Source organism: Chenopodium quinoa, unplaced genomic scaffold (assembly GCF_001683475.1).
Source record: "Chenopodium quinoa cultivar QQ74 unplaced genomic scaffold, ASM168347v1, whole genome shotgun sequence".
Taxonomy (NCBI): domain Eukaryota; kingdom Viridiplantae; phylum Streptophyta; class Magnoliopsida; order Caryophyllales; family Amaranthaceae; genus Chenopodium; species Chenopodium quinoa.
The window spans coordinates 4,354,394-4,375,954 of record NW_018742484.1 but is presented as its reverse complement, the minus strand read 5'-3'; the positions used below and the strand labels follow the sequence as shown (position 1 = coordinate 4,375,954).

The window sequence follows — 21,561 nt, the reverse complement described above, 5'->3', positions numbered from 1 at the left end:
GTTCAGCAGAAATATACAATTCTTATAGCATTTAGCTCTTAGGAAGGTTGTATCATATATAGTTATATGGAATTATGCAGAGAATTTAAAAACAAACTCAGTGACTTGTTGCTCTCAATGCCATTTATTGACTTTGTTTGCTTCACTGACTTCACGCTTATGGCATACACAGTTTTTCTATATATTTTCCTAAGCTAGAAGTCAAAAAAAAAACTTTACATGATCCCCAAGGATGAAAAATCCGATGAGAGATGGGGAGAGTGGGGGGAAAAAAAATCAAAAGAGGTATTTAAAATATACAAAACTATCATTTAGCTTCTTATGTGTTTTTCAGTCTCTGCTAACTGTTTATCATGTACTGCTCATGTCAAGAGTGCCGATTCTGCCCACGACCCCCACGCCAAGGAAAATGATCTGAGCTCAGCTGACATAGCAAGATCAGTGCAGACCTCCAGAAAAGTGCACAAGTGATGCTTCAATGTTTGCTTCACAGGATCAGGATTCAGGCAAAGACTTGCTGTCTCACAAACCGCTTTCAGGTCCTCAAATTCAAAATGCTTCAACTGTTTCTCTGCAATACAGTGCATTACTTCAGGTACCTCAAGCTCAAGATACTTCCTGGCCTGAAACAAGACACTAAATATTAATGCAGGGAATTATTACAATATACAGTCCACAATATTCCAAAGAACATAACGCACATATCATACCCAATCTACCAAGCTTTCAGTGTCTTCAGAGAAGGGTGGTCTGCCACTGACTGTCTCGAGCAGGAATACTCCAAATGCATATACGTTACCCTTTATGTTTAAATGACGTGCCTCAATTGAATTTGGTAGAACACATATATTATCTATGGCAGAAGCAAATTTCTCCAATCTTGCAATGATAGTCTTCCAGCTTACAAAATTAACCAACTGCAAAACAAGTTTCAAGTTTGATATAATAGTTCTTGGATCAATTATCATAATATATCAAGCATATAACCTGATATCCAACCAAAACGAAAAAGATTGCATAGGAAAGAAATTATATATCTTACCTTGGGTGAAAAATCTTCAGTAAGATATACAGCACTACCATTCAGCTCTGATATAGTAAATGCAGGATTAAGTTCTGTATGAAGACATCTCAATACATGGGCAATGCCTATTATGATTTTCATACGCCATGTCCTAGACAGCTGGCAGCCTCTCCATCAGCAAAAATGGCTACAATTTCAATTTAAACACAGCATAAAAAATTATGTCACCTTATGAGTAAGACCGACATGATTAACTGAGAAAGTGGACAATTTACTTACAATGCAGGTGTTCATACAAAGTTCCATAAAACGCATATTCAAACACAAGCATCCTTGTGAAAGGAGTCTCTTGATAATAACCCAGCAGGTTAGCAGTATACTCATGATTTAGCCTTGATTTATCGTTGCACCTTTTGTAAGTAGTTATCAGAGCAGTGTTATACAGAATGCTGGTCCCAGTCACAATTTCTAAAGCCAAAAGCCAAGTAGGTCTCGATCTCCGGTGCTTTGCGTTGGCATTGGAATTTAAATGAGATTTGCCAGATTTAGAAGATCCTGTGATAAGCACAATATAAATCATGGCCCCTCCATATTGAAGCATTATAAATAAATAATGGAATCGTCCACATTCTAAAACCAGAGTTAGCCGCCTTGAAAGGAGGCGCTAAAATTGGTGCATATTTGCATTATTAAATTAAGAGTTTCCCAAAGAACATCATATATATTCAGTGTTTATCTTATATCCTTTTTTTCACTCTTTCCAAAGACTGTGATTTGACTTAGCTAGATGGCCAAAATAATCCTTACTCTAAAAAGGCTTTCAAAGTTCCTATTATTTCACCTTCCTTGGAGCAAAAGAATGGATAGGAAATAGTCTTGATTGGTTAAAGAACGGGAAACAGAACGAGCAGATAATATTCCAGTTTAACTTCTACTTACCACTTTGAGCATCAGAGCGCTGTTTCAAACCCTTGCCCTCAAGACAGTTACCCTGAAAGCTTGCACTGCAGAAGATGTAAAACAAAGTCAGCATTTGCAAGCAAGAGAAATTTACCATGAGAAGTGGGAGGACAGAAGAGCATATCATTTCAAAACCAACCTTGGCAGATGTAGCAAGCATTTCAGGATGCTTCCACCAAAGAAGTTAAATGAGAAATCAGCAACTTTCAGCTGAGGCAAGAGACAACAACCAGTATCATTCCCATTGATTGCATACCTGAAAATTCCAAACCAAATAAATAGCACAGCTCTATAATTGCACATTAATAGAAAGCAAAGAATGATTGTAGGCATTGGATATTCTAGTCTTAAATTACAAAAAGTAAGAAATATGGGAATAAGAGATGTGCAACAGATACAATCTATTCTATCTTCAGGGTACATATATGATGGCATCACTGAACTTATAGCATCTCATGATTTTTAATAGTAATTTGTAATAGTAATTCCAGAGCTACATTTTAGTAAATAAAGCAAAGCGAAAGCAAATATGCTGAAGAAATGTTCATCATTGTCAGCTGACATAAAAGTCCCCAGATTCGTCCCACTCAACAATCAACATTCACCACTGAAAGTTTAAGAATATATGGACTATCCCAAGAGTCCCTATGACCCAATACTCCCTAATCATCATTAGCACAACTTCTAGAAAGCAGTTAAATTTAACTGTTATTGACAACTATTGGTCAATCATAGCTTTCTGTTTAGGTCAACTATAACATGGCTTGATTAAAGAAGCTAAAGGCACATGATCTGCAAGTTTCTCTCTTCTCAAAACATGACCTCAAAAAACAGTGGGATTGTGTAAGATTGAAGCTACTCAGGACTTTATTAACACTGAAAACCTTCGCGATAAACTCAACAGGGCTTCCAAATTCTAGCGAAGAAAAGTATAATTAAGTTCAATCCCTACTGTTTTTTTAATAAGCTTCTAAAACCATTTTTTTAAAAAAATAGACCCACTAGGAGAAAGGATTATGGAGTTTAAAGGGAAGTTGCCAACATGCACTAGAATTACATCATTCTACAATAAATTCTAATATTTTCCATAGACACTCATAGAGGAATAAATTAATTGATGACTCTATGGTCTGAATGAATATCAACTAATTGACAATTAAAGACAAAAGCTTCTACAGTCATAGTCCATACATACAAAGACATAACAAGTGCAAGTTTTGTTTTCAGACTAAGTGCTATTGATGTCAATCAAGAATATTCACTACGAAAAGCAACTTTTATTAAAGGATTAGATTTAAACGACACTTACATTCCATGCATGCTGGGTTTAAAATCTGCAGTGGAAGCACCAGGCACAGTTCCTTGGAGAGACTTCAGATCTCCAAGCTCATGAGATAGCATTCCAGTCAATCCATTTGACTGTAGATTACTGCACATAACAAGCGGCTAAACTAATAAACTAATCAAACAAAAAGGCAACAAACTACAAAAAATGGCGCCAAATTAATTCATACATCATCGTAATGCTACTCAAGTTTCCTGTCTCTTGAGGAATCTGCCCAGATAACTGATTCGCACCGAGAACCAAGATTGTAAGATTCTTCAATAATCCGATTTTAGGTATAATCCCAATCAAATGATAACCGTGAAGAGTTCTGAAAATGAAACTTATTTATCTATTCAATAATTCAAACATAAACCCAATTTCATCAAAAACAAATTCAATAGAAATTATCAAACAAACAACATACGGTTGTAGACCCTATTCAGAAGCAATAAATCCAATCAAAGATAACCCAGAAATATTCCTGAAATACACAGTCATACATTATATTATAATGTAATTTATTGAAATTCCAATTAATCACCATTCATAAATACAAATGAAATTAAATCAACTTACAGTTTCACAGACAATTGAGTTGTTTCTTGAATTATAACAAAAAGAAAAAAAGAAAAAAAAAAAAAAAAACTAAAGTTAGTTGAAACAAATATATCAACATTCAAGAATCAAGATTAACAAAAAAAATTACAAGAATCAAACAAAAAATAACCAAAAGCCCAGAAACTTACCCAATACTCTAATTTATTATGAATTTGCTTACGATTTTGGAGGAGTTGATCCTTCTCGCGAAATCTGGCCTTGCATTGATTACATTCATGTTTGTAATGTCTGTGTCTCTGTTCATTGTGCAACTGCAAGGCTCGTTCAGAACGGAAAGTTTTACCGTTACAAGAGTAGCAAAGCGGCATAATCTCATTTGCAAATTGAAGGGAAAATGGGAATTAGGGTTTGAAAGGAAAATTTACAAAATATGGGAGAAAGTTTCTGAGAAAGATGAGAGACACTTCTGTTTTTGGGTCCGAAAACTACAGGAGAGAAAATCCTTGTTAATATGCCATATTAACATGGAACGTTTTATATGGAGGTGGATATGACAATTCAAATGCGTTAGTAAGGGTAAGGACGTCAACATAGGGGGAATTTGATGAGTCATGAGTGCCATATTTGATGAATTTTTATAGACTTGATCAAGTATGGCCCAGTCCGACCCGGCTCGATTTTGGGCGGGTTTCGGGCAGAATTTTTCGGCCCGAAATTGGGTTGGGCCCGACCCGGTCTGATTTTTTTTGAGCGGGTTTGGAAATGCGTTTTTATGCATATTTAGTTGATTTTTTTGGCCCGACCCGGCCTGAGAAGTGGGCAAATTTTTTTAGCTCCGGCCCGACCCGCCCAATGATCACCTCTAAATTTTTAGGTTGTTTTTACTTTCTATTTATAGTTTTCTTTCTTAATAGATGATTCGTTTTATTCATTTTCTCTTTAATTTCCTTATTCACTCTTATTTTGTGTTTTTGTGGATTTTCTAGTGTTTCTCCTTCTTTTGTTCACTTTTCGTGGTTGTAGTTATTGTATGAGGTTCGAGTCTTGATATTGGTGGAATCAGTGTTATATACCTGGGTGTACGGTACACCCAGGGTATAACCGTCATTTACTCATTTTTTATTGCATGATTACTGGGTTTCATACTTTACTCGTTTTTTTATTCTTCTTCTATAATTTCTCTCTTCCTTTCTTCTTTCTCTCTCTTCCTTCTCTCTCTTCTGATCGTCAATTTCCAGAATTTTTTGATCTACATTTTCAGTCGAATTTCTTTTACTGTCTTCAAATTACGGAGTTCTTTATCTACATTTTTCATATTTTCCTTTGAATTGCGTCTAGTTGTCACAATGGAGGAATCTAGGTAAATTTTCTCTGTATTTTTTTCAATTTTTGTTTGTATTTTTGGTTACATTATGATTAATTTCATGTATTTTTGTTCAATTCTACTTCGAATTAAGTTTCATGTACTTTCGTGTGACTAATTATACTTCGTATAAACTTTTTGTGCTCAATTTTTTCAGAATTTTTTGCTCAACTAAAATTCGTATAAAATTTTGTGCTCAATTTTTATTTTGCTTAATTTTGTATGGAGTATTAATTATTCTTCTTAAGTTTCATATATTTTTGTTTCAATTTCATTAATATGTCATTAATTGCTCTTTTGCTCATTTTTTTGGTGTAATTGTTTTTCTTTTATGTGTGATGAATTGCTCATGTTGCTCAATTTGTTGTATAATTTCTGTTTTATGTTTGCTCATTTTTTCTATGTTTGTTCATTTTTTATTTTTTTTTTGCTCATTTTGTGTTTTTTTGCTCATTTATATTTTTGTTCTCATTTGCATGGTATATTTTTCTCATTTTTTTTTGTTTGTGAGAGTGAGGTGGAGACAATTTCACATGCTCTATTTGATTGTACAGCAATCAGGTATATCTGGTACAATTATGAACATGCTACAGTTATTTGTGAGTTCCCAATGCTGTTGAAAGTGTGCTATCGATTGCTCATTTATATTTTCGTTCATTTTATTTTAGTTCTCATTCATATGTTTGCTCATTTTAATTTTTATTGTTTGCCCAATATACTGGTGGTTCTGATAATGATTATGTTTACCCATTGTATAATAGCCTGTGCTTTTGTGTAACAAAAATGAATAGCATGGGTGGTATACTAGTGCTTTTGCCTAATATACTAGTGTTTTTGTACCAGAAATGATTATTTGCTTATTTGTATTGCAGTAAAGCTCCTGATGTTAATGATTATGCGCAACAAGTTCAGCCACAATGTTCCGATAATCAGACTTTTAACGTAGAATATAAGTTGAAGAGGTTTAAAATATTAACTATGAGGGATAAAGGGAAAAATATTTTGAACAAAAAAAGTAGAAATACAGAAGGTTGTTGGTAAAGGTAAACATAAGGTTGTTGGTAAAGGTAAAGAGAAGGCTAAATCTGATTAATTTCCTAAGAACATCAAAGCTGAAAAGTTTCAAATTTACTGAACTAGTTGTTGTATTTTTGTTTGTTTTTTGTCAAGTTAGTTAATTTTATCTAATCAATGTATATTCATTATTTGTTATGTTCTTTTTTTGCAGTTAACCATCATTGAAAAGCTTCAGATGAAATATTGTCACTCAATCTTATCAAGTAAAGTTAATGGTGCATATTTTGCCAGCCATTGAACTAAAGGAATGTCAAACAAATCTCTAAGGAAGAAAAAAAGCTGAATTTAGTTTTAATTGGAATTCTCTTAAGACTTAGAACTTGTATAAACTTTAGAACTTTTTACATTCTTATTTTAAATCTTATTAGAACAATAGAACTTATAGCATCACTTTGAATGTGTATGGAAGTATGATTAAAATTTGCTCATTTGTCAAATGCTTAAAAATTCTTTGCTCATTTGTCAAATGCTTAATTTTATTTTATTTTTTGCTCATTTGTCATATGCTTATGTTTTGTTCATTTGGTCATGCTAATTTCAGAAGATTTCAGATAAAAAACCAATTTGTTTCACTCTGGATTAACATTTACACAATAAAACATGCTTCTCATGTAGTCATGTTTCGCATCACGTTTTCGATTTAGGTAATGACTATGCATAATGCTACCTCTTAACCTCAAATTAGACACATTCTGAAGTGCATTTGTCAAATGCTTAATTTTTTTTTTTTTTTTGTTTATTTGTCAAATGCTTAAATTTTTTTGCTCATTATTTTCAACTATGCCAAATATCTACTGAATTTATTGTTTAGGCATATCTCATTAAATTTGCTCATTTTGCAAATGGTTAGAATACTTTTTCTCAATTTTCAAATGGTTAGATTACAAGTACTCATTTATACTACAACTCATTGTTAAGACAAAAAAAGATATAACACCTTTGATAAAAAAAGATATAACACTTGGCAATGCAAGTTATCAAATGTATAAGGAAATAAGGTCTAATGATAATATCAATTTGTTACATTATCAAAATCAAAAACTGATATGCATTTAACTTTCTTCTTTCCTAGTGATTAATTGGTACTTGTGGTGACTTCTCTTTTCTTTTTTTTAGCTTCTTCACTTGATGTAGTTTTTTCCTCTAGCAATATTAGTCTTCACTTCAAGGATACTATTCGGACGGTCATTGCTTACATACTTTTGTTTCTTTTCCTTTGGATTAGCTATAATATCTTCATCATTTTCTGTAATTTCTTCATCAGATATGTAAGTGCTTCCAATGGGCTTTCAACTTCTTTTCTAGCTTTGTTAAAAAGCTCTTCAATTGATCTTCTACACTCCACATTGTTGTCAACAACAACCACTAATTTGTGGAATTTTCTTTGGATATGGAGTCTCCAAACAGCTGTAGCAACCATTTCCTTTCTCTCTGGTGGTTTTCCAGTTTCATTTGTAGTCTTAGGCTTTGTCATCCTACATTAACAACATATAAAATTCAGCACATAAAAACAGTAAAATTAAGGAAGCCCTGATTATATGTTGTAAAATGAGCAGAAGCGATGGTATTGTTTAGCATTTATCTTTTATTTAAGGAGTAAAACTGATCCTAACCCTATATACTGTACTTTTTTATTAGTGTAATTACTTATCTGATTAACAATTAACTTCGTATTAGACTAGGAACTCGCTCTCTTCAAATACAATGAAATCTTGCATGGAAATGTTTATCTTATACTGTTATACAGTATAAATTGAGGTAAAATAATTGTGAAACTTGAAAATTTTAGACAATCATACAAGATTAACAGATAAGATTTGTACCGGAATGAGGTAAGTCATTTGGTTCCAACTCTTGAGATTAGCACTAAAATATAAGCTCAAGCAAGCAAAGTCGGTGTAGTAGTTTTTTTTTTTTTTTTGACGGGGAAGTCGGTGTAGTAGTTAGCTTAGTTTTTCTTCAATTTTTTTTTATTATATTAAAAGGGTATGAATCCAACCAATGATGTTTTAGAAGAAATATTTCTGTTACACTGACCTACTTTAATTAGATGCTATTAAGAAAGAAGTCCCCAACAGGCCAGCACTTACCTAATATATGCCATGAAAGATCTTTCGAGGAAATTCATGATTGTCAAATTTAGTTTTTGAGAATGAAAGAGAAGTTAGTTTTAAGACAAATAATAAACAACTCTCTAAAAATAGATATATTTATTCCTTTCTAAATGATAGTACTCTGTATTACTTATTTTATATATGTATAAAACATTATCAATATATTTGAAACATTTTGACGTTTCTGAAAAAAAAAAAAAAAAAAAAAAAAAAAAAAATCTAATATATTCAAACTTCCTACGAGTACACGTATTTAAATCCAAGTACATTGGCACATTGCCTTTGATGACACAAAATTGCACCACAACATCATCATGTGAAATCTGTGGAGGGCTTTAGCTTTTCTTTACTAGTTAAAGTAGTCATTACCATTTTACCAACACCAACAACTTGTACAAATAATACAATGCTTGAGACTAGAGTCCCTCTTGACCCACAAAAAGAGATGGGGTTGTATTGTTAGAGTCCATTACTTTGAGTAACAATGAAGCAAAATCATAGCATTGCTTTAAAATAGCTTAAAAGTTGCTTTAGTTAGTAATACTTCCATTTTCCTCATTTAATTAGGGATACCAACTCCTAGTTCTCCAACTATATTGGATATTTATGTCTTCAAATTCAATCTCTGGATGAAATGGAAAAAAAACAAATTACTCCATACTACAAGTCTACAAGACTAACTAATATAATATTGATTTAATAAAACAAATTTTTTATAAAAATTATTTTAGTTGTATATTGAACTTAGATAAGCCAGATGAACTAAATAGGGGTTCGTTTCAAATTGTTTCTAACATTACATGTAACTCTGATTAATTAAAGTGGATCATCTAATTCATACTATTATAAAATAAAAATTACTAAGTAGGTATTTGTTTAATAAAATATTTTAACTGGTATCATCAAAACTATTATTTGTACTCAATAATATCAATCCACTAGACCACAAGGAAACAGTTTTGGAGAGACTGAGATAATGCAAAGATATCTTCATTAACTTTGGTAATATCAATCTACTAGCAAGATACTCGGTGTACATTCATGGCATCCATAAAACTTTCCTATATATTTTCCTAAGCCAGAAGCCGAAAAAAAAACTTTACATGATCTTCAAGGATGAAAACCCGATGAGAGATGGGGAGAGGGGTGGGGAAAAGAATCGAAGAGGTATCATCAAAACTATAATTTGCTTTACAGTAAGTATGTTAGTTTCAACTATGATCATGTTGACAGTGCCAGTTCTGCCCACGCCAAAGAAGATGATCTGAGCTCAGCTGACATAGAGAGATCAATGCGGCTCTCGAGCAAAGTGCACAAGTCGTGCATCAATGGTCGCTTGACAGGATCAGGATTCAGACAAAGACTTGCTGCCTCACAAACCGCTTTGAGGTCCTCATATTCAAAATGCTTCAATTGTTTCTCTACGATATAGGGCATAACTTCAGCTACCTCAAGGTACTCCCTAGCCTGAAACAAGAAACTAACTATTAATGCAAAGTAATTTAAAATAATTTTCTTTGTTTTTACTAAGTACAGTCCATAATAACTTCAAAGAACAGCAATCCAGGTTTTGTACCCAATCTACCAAGCTTCCTGTGTCTTTGGAGAAGGGTGGTCTGCCACTGACTATCTCGAGCAGGAGTACTCCAAATGCATAAACGTTACCCTTAATGTCTAAATGACGTGCCTCGATTGAACGTGGCAGAACACAGATAGCACCATTACTATCTATAGCAGAAGAATTCTTCTCCGATCTTGCAATGATAGTCTTCCAGCTTTCAAAATCAACCAGCTGCAAGAAACGTTTCAAGTTTGATTCAATAGTTCTTGGATCAATTATCATAATATCAAGCATATCTAAATATGATCTACTCGTTATTAATAATGTTATAAAATATCCAACCAAAATGCAAAGAGTACTTAGGAAAGAAACAAAAAATAGAAGATTATATATTTAACCTTGGGTGAAAAATCTTCAGTAAGATATACAGCACTAGAATTCAGCTCGGATATAGTGAATGGAGGGTTAAGTTCTGTATGAAGATATCTCAATCCACGGGCGATGCCTATTATGATTTTCATACGTCGTGTCCAGGACAGCTGGCAGCCTTCTCCATCAGCAAACATGGCTACAATTTCAATTTCAACACAACATCAATACTTCTATTACTTATGAGTAAGACAGGCACAATTAACTGAGATAGAGGACAATTCACTTACAATGCAGGTGTTCATACAGAGTTCCATTACATGCATATTCAAAAACAAGCATCCTTGTGAAAGGAGGAGTCTCTCGGCAATAACCCAGCAGCTTAGCAGCATTCTCATGATTAAGCCTTGCTAAATCTGCTACCTGATCACGGTATAGTTTAGACAAGTAAGAATCAAAATCTCAAAACTATCAATAAATCAGGGCCAAAACAGCAGCAGTACCTCTCTCTGGAAATAAAGCTCATGATAGCCAGTCCACTGCTCTTCTTTGATGCAGAAGGATATAACTGCAATCTCAGATCCACCTTTCATAGTGCCTTTGTAAATCATACTATCAGAGGAAGATCCAATGATATTGCTAAAATCTTCACAAGCTACTTCAAGGTCTTGTCTGTTGAATCTTTGTATATCTCTCAACAACTCAGAATCTGCTGATGAGATTATTATTGAACAGAAAAATCAGAAGCAAATAATCAGCAAATATAGCTTTTGTCTATGTTAATTAGGAAACAGGAGAGTATAGTTGATAGCGGAAAAAGTTACCAATATATACTGCCAAGCGTTCTTTGTCACTTCCAGATTTCTTCCAAGGGATGATCATAGATGATTTGTTGTTGCACCTTTTGTATGTAGTTATCATAGCAGTGACAAAGAGAATGCCAACCATGGTCCCAGTCACAATTTCTAAAGCTAAAAGCCAAGTAGGTCTCGATCTCCGGTGCTTGGCTTCATCTTCTAAAGACTTGTGCTTTGCGCTGGCATTGGAATTTGAATGAGATTTGGCATTTATAGAAGATCCTGTGATAAGCACAATATAATCATGGCCCCTCCATATTGAAGCATTTAAAAAAATGGAATAATCCATATTCTAATACCAGAGTTAGCCGCCTCAAAAGGAGGCTCATGGTACATATTTGCATTATTAAGACTTAAGAGTGTTTCCAAAAGAACATCAATTCTTACATACTGTTGCTTCTAGCAAAAGCATAAACTGATTTCATAGACATTCATAGTGTTTATCTTATTTCCTTTATTTCACTCATTCCAAAGACAGTAATTGGACTTAGCAAGAAGACCAATATAAATTCTTAATTTAAAAGGCTTTCAAAGTTCCTATTCTTCCACCTTCCTAGTCTTGAATGGATAAAGCAAGAGAAACATATCGAGCAGATAAGTTCCAGTTTAACTTCTACTTACCACATTGTGCATCCGAGCGCTGTTTCAAACCCCTGCCCTCAAGACAGTTACCCTGAAAGCTTGCACTGCAGAAGATGTAAAACAAAATCAGCAATTGCATGCAAGAGGCCATGAGATGTGGGAGCACAGAAGAGAATATCATTTTTAAACCAACCTTGGCAGATGTAGCAAGCATTTTGGGATGCTTCCACCAAAGAAGTTATATGAGAAATCAGCAACTTTTAGCTGAGGCAAGCGACAAAGACCTGTAGCATTCCCATTGGTTGCATACCTGAAAATTCCAGACCAAATCAACAACACAGCTCTAAATTTTGCACATTAAAAGAAAGCATATAATGGTTGTAGGCATTGGATATTCTAGTCTAAAATTTCAAAAGGTAATAATTTGGGATTTAGAGATATGAAACAGATACAATCTATTCTACCTACAGGGTACATGTTATATGGCATCACTGAACTTATAGTATATCAAGATTATTAGCGTTACTAAATTTGTAATAGTACTTCTAAACTACATTTTTGTCGATATAGCAAAGTGAAAGCAAATATGCTGAAGAATGTTAACCCTTGTCAGCTGACATATATAGGTCCCCCGGATGTATCATGCTTACTCAACAATCAACATTCCGCACTGAAAGTTTAAGAATATAAGCACTATCCCAAGAGTCCCTATACTCCCTAATCATCATTAGCACAACTTCTAGAAAGCAGTTGAATGAACTGTTATTGACAACTATTGGTGTCAATCATATGCTTTCTATTTTAAGTCAACTATAACATGGCTTAATTAAAGAAGCCAAAGGCACATGATCTGCAAGTTACTTTTTTCTCAAAACATGACCACAAAAACCAGTGGGATCTTGTAATGATTGAAGCTACTCAAGACTTTATTACTACTAGAATCCTTCTCGATAAACTCAACAGGGCTTCTAAATTCTAGCAAAGAAAAGTATAATTAAGTTCAGTCCCTAGATTTTTTATAAGCTTCTAAAACCATTCTTAAAAAATAGAGCCACCAGGAGAAAGGACTATGGACTTTAAAGGGAAGTTGCCAGCATTCACTAGAACTACATCATCCTGCAAGAAATTCTAATCTTTTCCATAGATACTCTTTGAGGACCGGATTAATTGATGTGCTCTTAACGAATATCAACTAATTGACAATTAAAGACAAAAGCTTCTACATACAAAGACATAACAAGTGCAAATTTTTCTTTTCACACTAAGCAACTATTGAAAGTAATACATGTCAAGCAGATTCACTACAAAAAACAACAACTTTCATCAAAGGATTAGATTTATAGACATTATTTGACAAGCCATAGTTTTCTCTAGAAAATTCATGGTAAAATTTGCTTTGTGTGAACGACACTTACATTCCGTGCATGTTGGGTTTAAAATCCGCTGTGGCAGCACCAGGCACAGTTCCTTGGAGCTTATTTCTGTCCAAGTGAAGCTCCTGAAGAGACTTCAAATCTCCAAGCTCATGAGGTAAAATTCCAGTCAATCCATTTGACTGTAGATTACTGCATATATCAAAGGATTAAACTTAGAAACAAAATCAAACAAAAACAAAACAAACTACAAGTAATGACACCAAATTAATTCATACATCTTCTTAATGCTACTCAAATTTCCTATCTCATGAGGAATCGGCCCAGATAACTGGTTTGCTCCGAGATCCAACGCTGTAAGATTCTTCAACAACCCGATTTCTTTAGGTATTATCCCAATCAAATGATTACCATGAAGAGTTCTGAAAATGACATTACTTCATCAATTCAAACATAAACCCAATTTCATCAAATACAAATTCAACAGTAATTATCAAACAAACAACATACAGTTCTTGTAAGTAATTCAGTAGACCCAATTCAGGGGCAATAAATCCCTTCAAAGATGACCCAGAAATATTCCTGAAATACACAAATCATACATTATATTATACAATAATGATTGAAATTCCATATAATCACAATACATAAGATTATAAATTTATTTAAAATAGCTTACAGCTTAACAACATGATCTTTAGCAATTGAACAAGTAACACCAGACCATTGACAAGGGGTTACATCTAACCCATTCCAATCAGCCAATACCAGATATGGGTCTTCATATATGGCTTCTTTAAAAGCAGTAAGTGCCCAAACTAGAATCCAACAAAAAAATAAATAAAAAAATTAACCACATTTCTAAATCAGGACAAAATTAACACCCCAAATATAGCAAGCAAAATCAAGAAATACCCAGAACAATTAAATAATTTCCCACAAAAATTCAACTAAATCTTGGCAAAAATGATTATAAAATTCGAAGATCTAAGAGAGAATAAAGGATTACCTTCAACAGACACAAATGAGTCGCAAGTTACAGTTAAAGCTCCAAAAATGGTGAATTGAAGCAGAACCCAAGTTAATGCACCCATTTTTTTACTAACCCACTTAATTTGGGGAGCAAATTTTTACAAGAAACACGCCAATTAAAGAACTCATTCAAATAGTAAGAAGAACAGAAAAAAAAAAATGGAGCAAAAACAATGAAACGACAGGAATTTCACTAACTTGGAGAAGTGGGAATTTCGAGGAGAAATTAACAAAAATAAAATTTGACACAAAGTTCAATGAATTATTAGTCACTGAAATTAGAGTAACGGTAAGTAAGTAAGTGAATGAGTAATAATAAAATCAAGAAGAAAAAAAAAAGGAAGAAAATGGAAGAAGTGGGAAGTTAAAAAAGTGATGGAAAATGGCTTAGATTCAAAGTGAGGCTTTGGTTGCTGCTAGGTGAGAGAGAGAATATAGGGTGTTGTTAGGAGAGAGAAAATAAGGAGAAAAAAATTGAATTAATTGGATAAATTAATTAAAGAAATTATTATAAAAAATTTAAAAAAAAATTATAAAAAACAAAAAGGAAAAAGAAAGATGAAGGTGGCAAAAAGATTTTACAGAATGTTTTTGAATGATAGGTTGATGAGATGTTTTAATTCCGCGTTTTTGGTTTCCTTTTTCGTTTTGCGCTTTTTTAAAAAAAAAAATCAAAATAAGGTTTGTTGATGATAATCAAGTGGAGATAGTTTCTAAGAAGACGGTTTGACTAAAACTAATTTTTTTTTTTTTTTTGACAAGTAAAACTAATTAATTTTACTTAACTTGTTTTACTCAAACTTTGATTTCATGTTTAGTAACTACTTTTGATATTGAATAATATGGAGTATAAGTTTCAAGGTTAATTAGTGGTAATTAGAGTTCATCACCTCTAATTAAGTGTATACATAAAAGTTAAATCAGAGTGGACAGAGTTAATCCACTCCAATTAGGTAATACAATAATAAATTTATTGTGGTGTAAGTTTAACTACTTTTTTTGTCATTTACTAAAATTATATCGTCGGTATTTGTGTTGTATTTTAAGATTAGAGATAAATATAAAGAGCAAAACAAATTATTCTGTGATAAACATAAGAGAATCATTGTTGAGAATCTAGGAGATGGAGGGATGGTTAGTCTCTCCATTCCCCCCCCCCCACCCCCGCGTGTGACGGGAGTTCAAACATCGTCCCCCCTTTTGTCATCTCCCCGTGTACCTTACATGTTAAAAAAAAAACATTGTTTAAATAAATTACGTCATATCAGCTAGATTTACATATAAAAAGCTAAAATTGACAAAAATACTATTAATAAGAGTGCGTTCTCGCAAAGATACACAACGAAGTATAATATTTAAGAGTGATTTTGTTATGCATTCCTGAATTAATACTCCACCTTTTTTTTAATGCTAACACTTTCTCTTTTTTTTTTTTTAAAGAAAATTAATTCATTAATAGAAAAGTCATACGACATCTACAATATAAATCAAAACTAGCAAATACAATATAAACTGAATCAAACAATATTCTAATTTGACAAAACTACGATCGTTGTTATCTGGATCTGAAATTTCTAAATGCCCTCTTTCACACCGCTGTTTGATACAGCTTTTCACGAGGGGGTCTTTCGATCTATTGTAGTTTTGGAATCGAACATCATTCAATACAATTGATAATAGATGTAGAATTAACTTCCATGGCGACACAGCACAATCCTCGTCAACAAATCAATTTTTCTTACAAATTAAAAAACATAGCCTCAAAACTCTCAAAAAGAGAGAAAATTAACCCGATATATGGGTAGAATAACTCTCAAATAGAGAGAGTACAATTATTGTGAGCATAAAGTAAAAAACTAGTAAGAAACTAAGAGATTAGGGGTTTATCATCAACCAAAAGGTTGGTGGTAGCCCCTAAAAACACGAATTTTTTTTTTAGTGTTTTTGACGAGGAGGAGAAAAGAGGATTCCTATTAGATATGCTAACACTTATCTTTAGTGAAAATATTTTTACATTATTTTTACCTCTTTGCACTTGGTTGTCACTCCTACACCACTCACACTTTTTTTTGGCAATTAATTAAAGATTTTATTAATCACTATGGAAGTCACACATTTTTTATTTTTTTTTTTGGCAAGACTCACGATTTTGTAATAAATATTGTTCTTCACTCACATCCCTTAGTTTTACATAAACACTTCACCTACTCACTTTCAATATTATAATTAATTCAACTCAATTATATAAAACTTCATGCGGATTAAAGTATTGAATTTGAAAAATGCACTACAAATAAGGGTCGGTAAAGATATTTAAGTGCTTATTTGTAGCTCTAAGTGTGTTCTATTCACCTTATTAAAAAAAAAAAAATAAAATAAAAAAAAAAAAAAAAAAAAAAAAAACAGGTCTTAATAAGTTTAATTAGGTTTAATAAGTTCGATTAGGTATAATAAGTACTAATAAGTTCAATCTAATCTAATTATATTGAATAATATTTTTTCTTAATAATAAGATAATAAATATATGCTAAATGATATATATTATTACAATTATCACTATATGAATATTAAAATTTATTGTTAATTATTATTACAAATTCTACAATTACTTTCTTAAAAAGACAATTGATATAACATTTTAATCTTAGCCGTCCATATTCAACATTGAATCTCAACTATCCGTAATTCATTTTTGTAAAAATATTCAATTAATTAAAATGTACAAGTAATTTTTTATTATGAAACAAATATTTTTGCCAGATTAAGTGTACTATTAACTGTCAATTTAGGCTGTTTTTTGGATTTTTTTTCTTTTTAAAATTATGTGATATGTCATATAATAAAACAAAAATTGGTCAAACTCATTAAAATCAAGATAATTTAGAAAACGAACATTAGAAAGTGGAAATAACTTATCTAGTTTCTTGTTTTGGGTTTTTATTTAAAAAAAAAAAGAAAATTAAAAACAAAAACAATCCCAAACAAGCCATTAATTATGATAAGGATTATCAAATATGGTTTAGATTACACGTGTAAAAACTTGTATATTTTAAACATTCTTTATTAATTACCAAATACGAGTTTTAATTTTTGTAAATTAAGTGTTCGTATAACCTTTTTATATATACAATATACATACTATTATGCAAAGTATTACACATTATTTGATAATTACTAAACTTTAACTACCTAAATTATCTATGTTACTCTTTAAAGGGAACACCCTTTTTTGGTTGAAAATTTTTTCTTTCCAAATATACCCTTTAAAAAACACTTATTTACTACAAAAATATAATCTTTTAAAAAAATAAAGAAAACTGGAAAAAAAAAAAAAAAAAAAACCGCCATGAATCTCTAGAGACTAAACATGGGATTTAAAAAAAAAAAATTACTGAAAACAAATTTGACTGCATAAGCATAACTACCAAAAAATTTGATAAGTATACCCTTTAATTTTATCTTTTTCCTTTCTCATATAGAAGCAAAACCGTCACAATCGCATTAAATTTGGGTGACTTAATTTCTCCTTTATCAAGTATCCATTACATATAAGGTAAATTTACATCTATTGTCTCTACATATCCGGAGTATAACAATGTAAATTCAAAATCAATTCAATTTCTTATTTAATAAAATGCTTACTGATGATTATATTTATGTTGTTTGCTATTTTATTTTTTTTCACTCTCTTTTGGTGTGTTTAGTTATGTTTATTTTTTCCTCTACTTTATTGAATATTTACAAGCAATGAGTTTATACCAAGTCTTAAATTCGATAAATTTGTTGCATTTGATTATGGGTAGTGTATGTTTTCTATCATTCTTTAATAAGGGGTATGCTTAATTATTAGTTTTTGGGGTTTTTTTTATTTAATTATTAGTGTTTTTTCTTAATTTGATTATGAGTACATAATTTCAATCATTGCTCATTGTTATTATTAGTGTTTAATCTATATAATTTTTAATTTTAACTATCATTTTTCTATATATTTATTACTAATGCAATATGTGTTCTTACCTCTTAATTAATGAGATACAAGTTAAAATTATATTATCACTAAGGACATGAATTTGCTCATTGGTATTTGTTGGTGGATTTACACGTGCATGTAAACAACAGTCTTTTAATTAGATGAATTTCCATTTTATTGTGGCTATAAATCTATTCCTTTGTAAATTTGTGATGAGATCATTTTAATTGTTTAAGAATATTTTTAGTGATGCTACTAATCATGTCTATTATTGGTTGGCAGGTGAATGAATTGTTAGACAATTAACACATTGATTCTCGAAGGAATTAGTACCTTGAGATTATGTAGTGACTTTTCTGTTTTGCATAAATAATTACTAACTACAAAGTATTTACGATTATATGGAGACAATGGAGTATATATATATTTTTTTTTTGAAGAATAGACAATGGAGTATATTTTGCTTCAAATCTTAACGTTAATTGATAGGATTAAATTATTAGTTTTGTTTTGTAGTATATGATACTTTTTTAAGCTGTAATATGATTAAACTTTTGTAGATAAAAATTACTACTTAAAATGGTGTTATCAAGCTCAATAAATATACTTTAGCCCCTTTTTTTAGGACTAATTATACTTTGGTTAAATTAAAAAAAAAAAAAGGCGGAAAGAACATTTAGGTGTTTGAAAAAGAACATGTAAGTTTTAAAAAAAGAACATGTTTGTGTTTAACAAAGAACATGCATTACTAAAGAATAAAAAGACATTATAAAAAGAACGTGATAAAAACTTTATTAAAATTTTATGAAAAATTACACATTAACGGAAAAAATCTTTACCAAAGATATCATTTTCCCAAAAATAATTTTTCTCTCTCTAAAAATTAACTTTCCATAATAATTTAGTTTTCTCTCTCTAAAATATTTTCAACTAAGAAAAAACCAAGATTTCATTTTCAAATTAAATTTCAAAATTCAAAATAACATATATTAAAAGAACATAAGTAATAATATAATGAACATATTATTCATACCCGAAGAACACACTGATCAAACTCAAAGAACATACGATAATAAAAAAAATGATATATGATAATTCAATAAAGAATTTGTGCGTCACTCGTTACCTCAAAGAACATACGAGCCAAATTCAAAGAACATACTTTGTATTATTGAAACCCAAAAAACATGTTTAATCAACATATGTTAAATAACATAAGTATAAAAGAACATATTATCAAACATATATGGGTATGTTCTTTGTCAAACATAAGTATGTTCTTGTCAAACACAATATGTTTTTTTATTAAAAAACAGTATGTTCATTCCGCCTTTCGGGTGCACCATACACGTGGTGCACCCGAGTGTACTATCCTATTTTCACTAATTTACAAGTTCTCAAAAAGGAATACGACACTTAAAAATATAGGACATACATCATTTTGATTGAACCCACTTGTCAACAAAGAATTTTAACCATTAGTATAATTAATCGTGTACTTGAAAAAGAAAAGTTGAAAAAATTCATTGAGTTTAATACATTTGTATAAACCCGTACAAAACATTATTTCTTATGCCGCGTCAACTTTTCAGTAACATACATATTTGGTTAAGCGATAGAATTTAATTTTTAAGGGTTTTGAAAGGAATACATAAGTATTTTATGTATAAATCTAATAAGATCAATTTTGGATCTATATCTTTGTAAATATTTTTAGCTTTTTTTATTATATTATCAGTATGGAGCATTGCATGAAAATGTCATACTAGTGTTCGGCAAAAATATCATTAACTTTTGGAGTACCTCTTAATTAGTGTTTTGATTTGAACAAATGAATACTAAAAAATACAAGTTTATAATCTAGATAAACAATTCATGTTTATCAAGAGGTATTTATGTAATTGACAATTAACTAGTGTTAGAGCAATTTCAATGGTTGTAGCTAGGGACTTGCTTGCAATATTGAATAATTTCTAGCTACTAGCTTAGCTATTGGAGCTAGAAAATGCAATTAGCTTGGCCTGTCAAGCTAATTTACTTGAAAAAAAAACTTGCTAAAATTAAACAAAATAGAATTAATAAAATGAAATTTATCAACGTAAATTAAAGGGGTGTGGTCCATTTAAATAGTAAGTTATTAGCTAACCATTTGAGCTAAAATGACAATTAGCTTAAAAGCTTATGAATTAGCTTGCCATTGAAGTTGCTCTTAATTGTCATTAGTTGCTCTCCCCCTCTCTCTCAATTTTCTCTCTCCTCCTTCAATCTTTAATTTCAATGGCTAAAAATGTGCATTTCACTATAACATCGAGCTAGACGAAATCAATAAAGGAACGAAAGCTTACTATCCTTTAGGGTTAACCATACTCTTTATTTCTCCCTTTGATATCCGGGTTTTCGTTTAATTTGCCGCCGGAAATAATGGTGGTGCAAAGCCAAAATCAATGGATGATTAACTCACCTATCCTTTAGGGTTAACCATGCCCTTTATTTCTCTATTTGTTATTTCGGTTTTCGTTGATTTTAAGCTGCCAGAAATGGTGGTGCTCGCGGAGTTGAATGGCTTGGAAAGAAGATGAAAGTGGGTGTAGAATGGAGGAAGAAGATAGAGGTGGGTGGGAGGAAGATAAAAGAACAAGAGGAAGAAGAAGGTGGTAAGAAGAAGATGAATTAGGAAGAAAGTGGGGAGGAAGAAGGTGATGAACAATAGTTGATGGTGAGTTAACAATTTTAACTATAAAAATTCTATCAACATTATTACAATGGCCCATAGACAATAAATATATATATTTTTTTAATTAAAAAAGACAAAATCTAATGCAATTTATTTACAAAAATGTCATTTGATAAATAAAATTTGTTTATCAAGGTGATAAAGTGTGTCTTGCTCAATAAATATTACTATGTGAAGTACTAAATTCAAATAATAGTGTAATTGGCTATATAGCTTTAACTAGCGCTTATTTTTTAGTAACGTTTGCCAAAATCAACCAATGAACCTTTGTGTTGAACACCTTCATTGGGATTCCTTTAGAATTATTAGTTGATAACTTATGTAAATCTACTCACACGACTACTAGGCAATTCTGCCTACTAACGAGTACCGACACCCTTAGATAGGTTTATACTTTATATCAATATTTTGTTAAGATAGTAAACAAATATTTTCGAATGAAGTTTGGATTTGTTCTTTTTACCTAAAATAAGTTTTCAAAATAACTAGTTTAGATATTCGAAATGTATTAGAATATATCTCATAAAGGATGTGTTCTATTCACCTGGTTTTCACTTATCTGAACTTAACTAAATTTATCTGAACTTCTCTAAACTTAACTTAACTTATTTAAACTTATCTGAACTTAACTTAACTTAACTTATCCGAACTTATTAAAAC

The 21,561-nt window shown here is 31.3% G+C and overlaps 1 protein-coding gene and 1 pseudogene across 2 annotated transcripts; both read right to left on the bottom strand.

Moving 5' to 3' along the window:
- Positions 1-105: 105 nt before the first annotated feature.
- LOC110719175 lies at positions 106-4,237 on the bottom strand (annotated as a pseudogene).
- A 5,155-nt stretch (positions 4,238-9,392) lies between these two features.
- LOC110719470 (probable LRR receptor-like serine/threonine-protein kinase At1g63430) lies at positions 9,393-14,841 on the bottom strand. Of its 2 annotated transcripts, none has more exons than XM_021898424.1 (13): positions 14,175-14,841; positions 13,845-13,983; positions 13,676-13,747; positions 13,444-13,587; positions 13,208-13,357; positions 11,986-12,102; positions 11,832-11,896; positions 11,178-11,432; positions 10,857-11,065; positions 10,644-10,776; positions 10,383-10,552; positions 10,000-10,215; positions 9,393-9,890 (listed from the first exon to the last, which is right to left on the bottom strand). In XM_021898424.1, exons 1-13 carry the CDS (start codon positions 14,257-14,259, stop codon positions 9,645-9,647), a joined length of 2,001 nt encoding a protein of 666 aa, XP_021754116.1. In that variant the 5' UTR covers positions 14,260-14,841; the 3' UTR covers positions 9,393-9,644. The 2 variants fall into 2 exon arrangements, with proteins under 2 accessions (XP_021754116.1, XP_021754117.1); XM_021898425.1 differs by having other exon boundaries at positions 10,857-11,062.
- Positions 14,842-21,561: the final 6,720 nt, after the last annotated feature.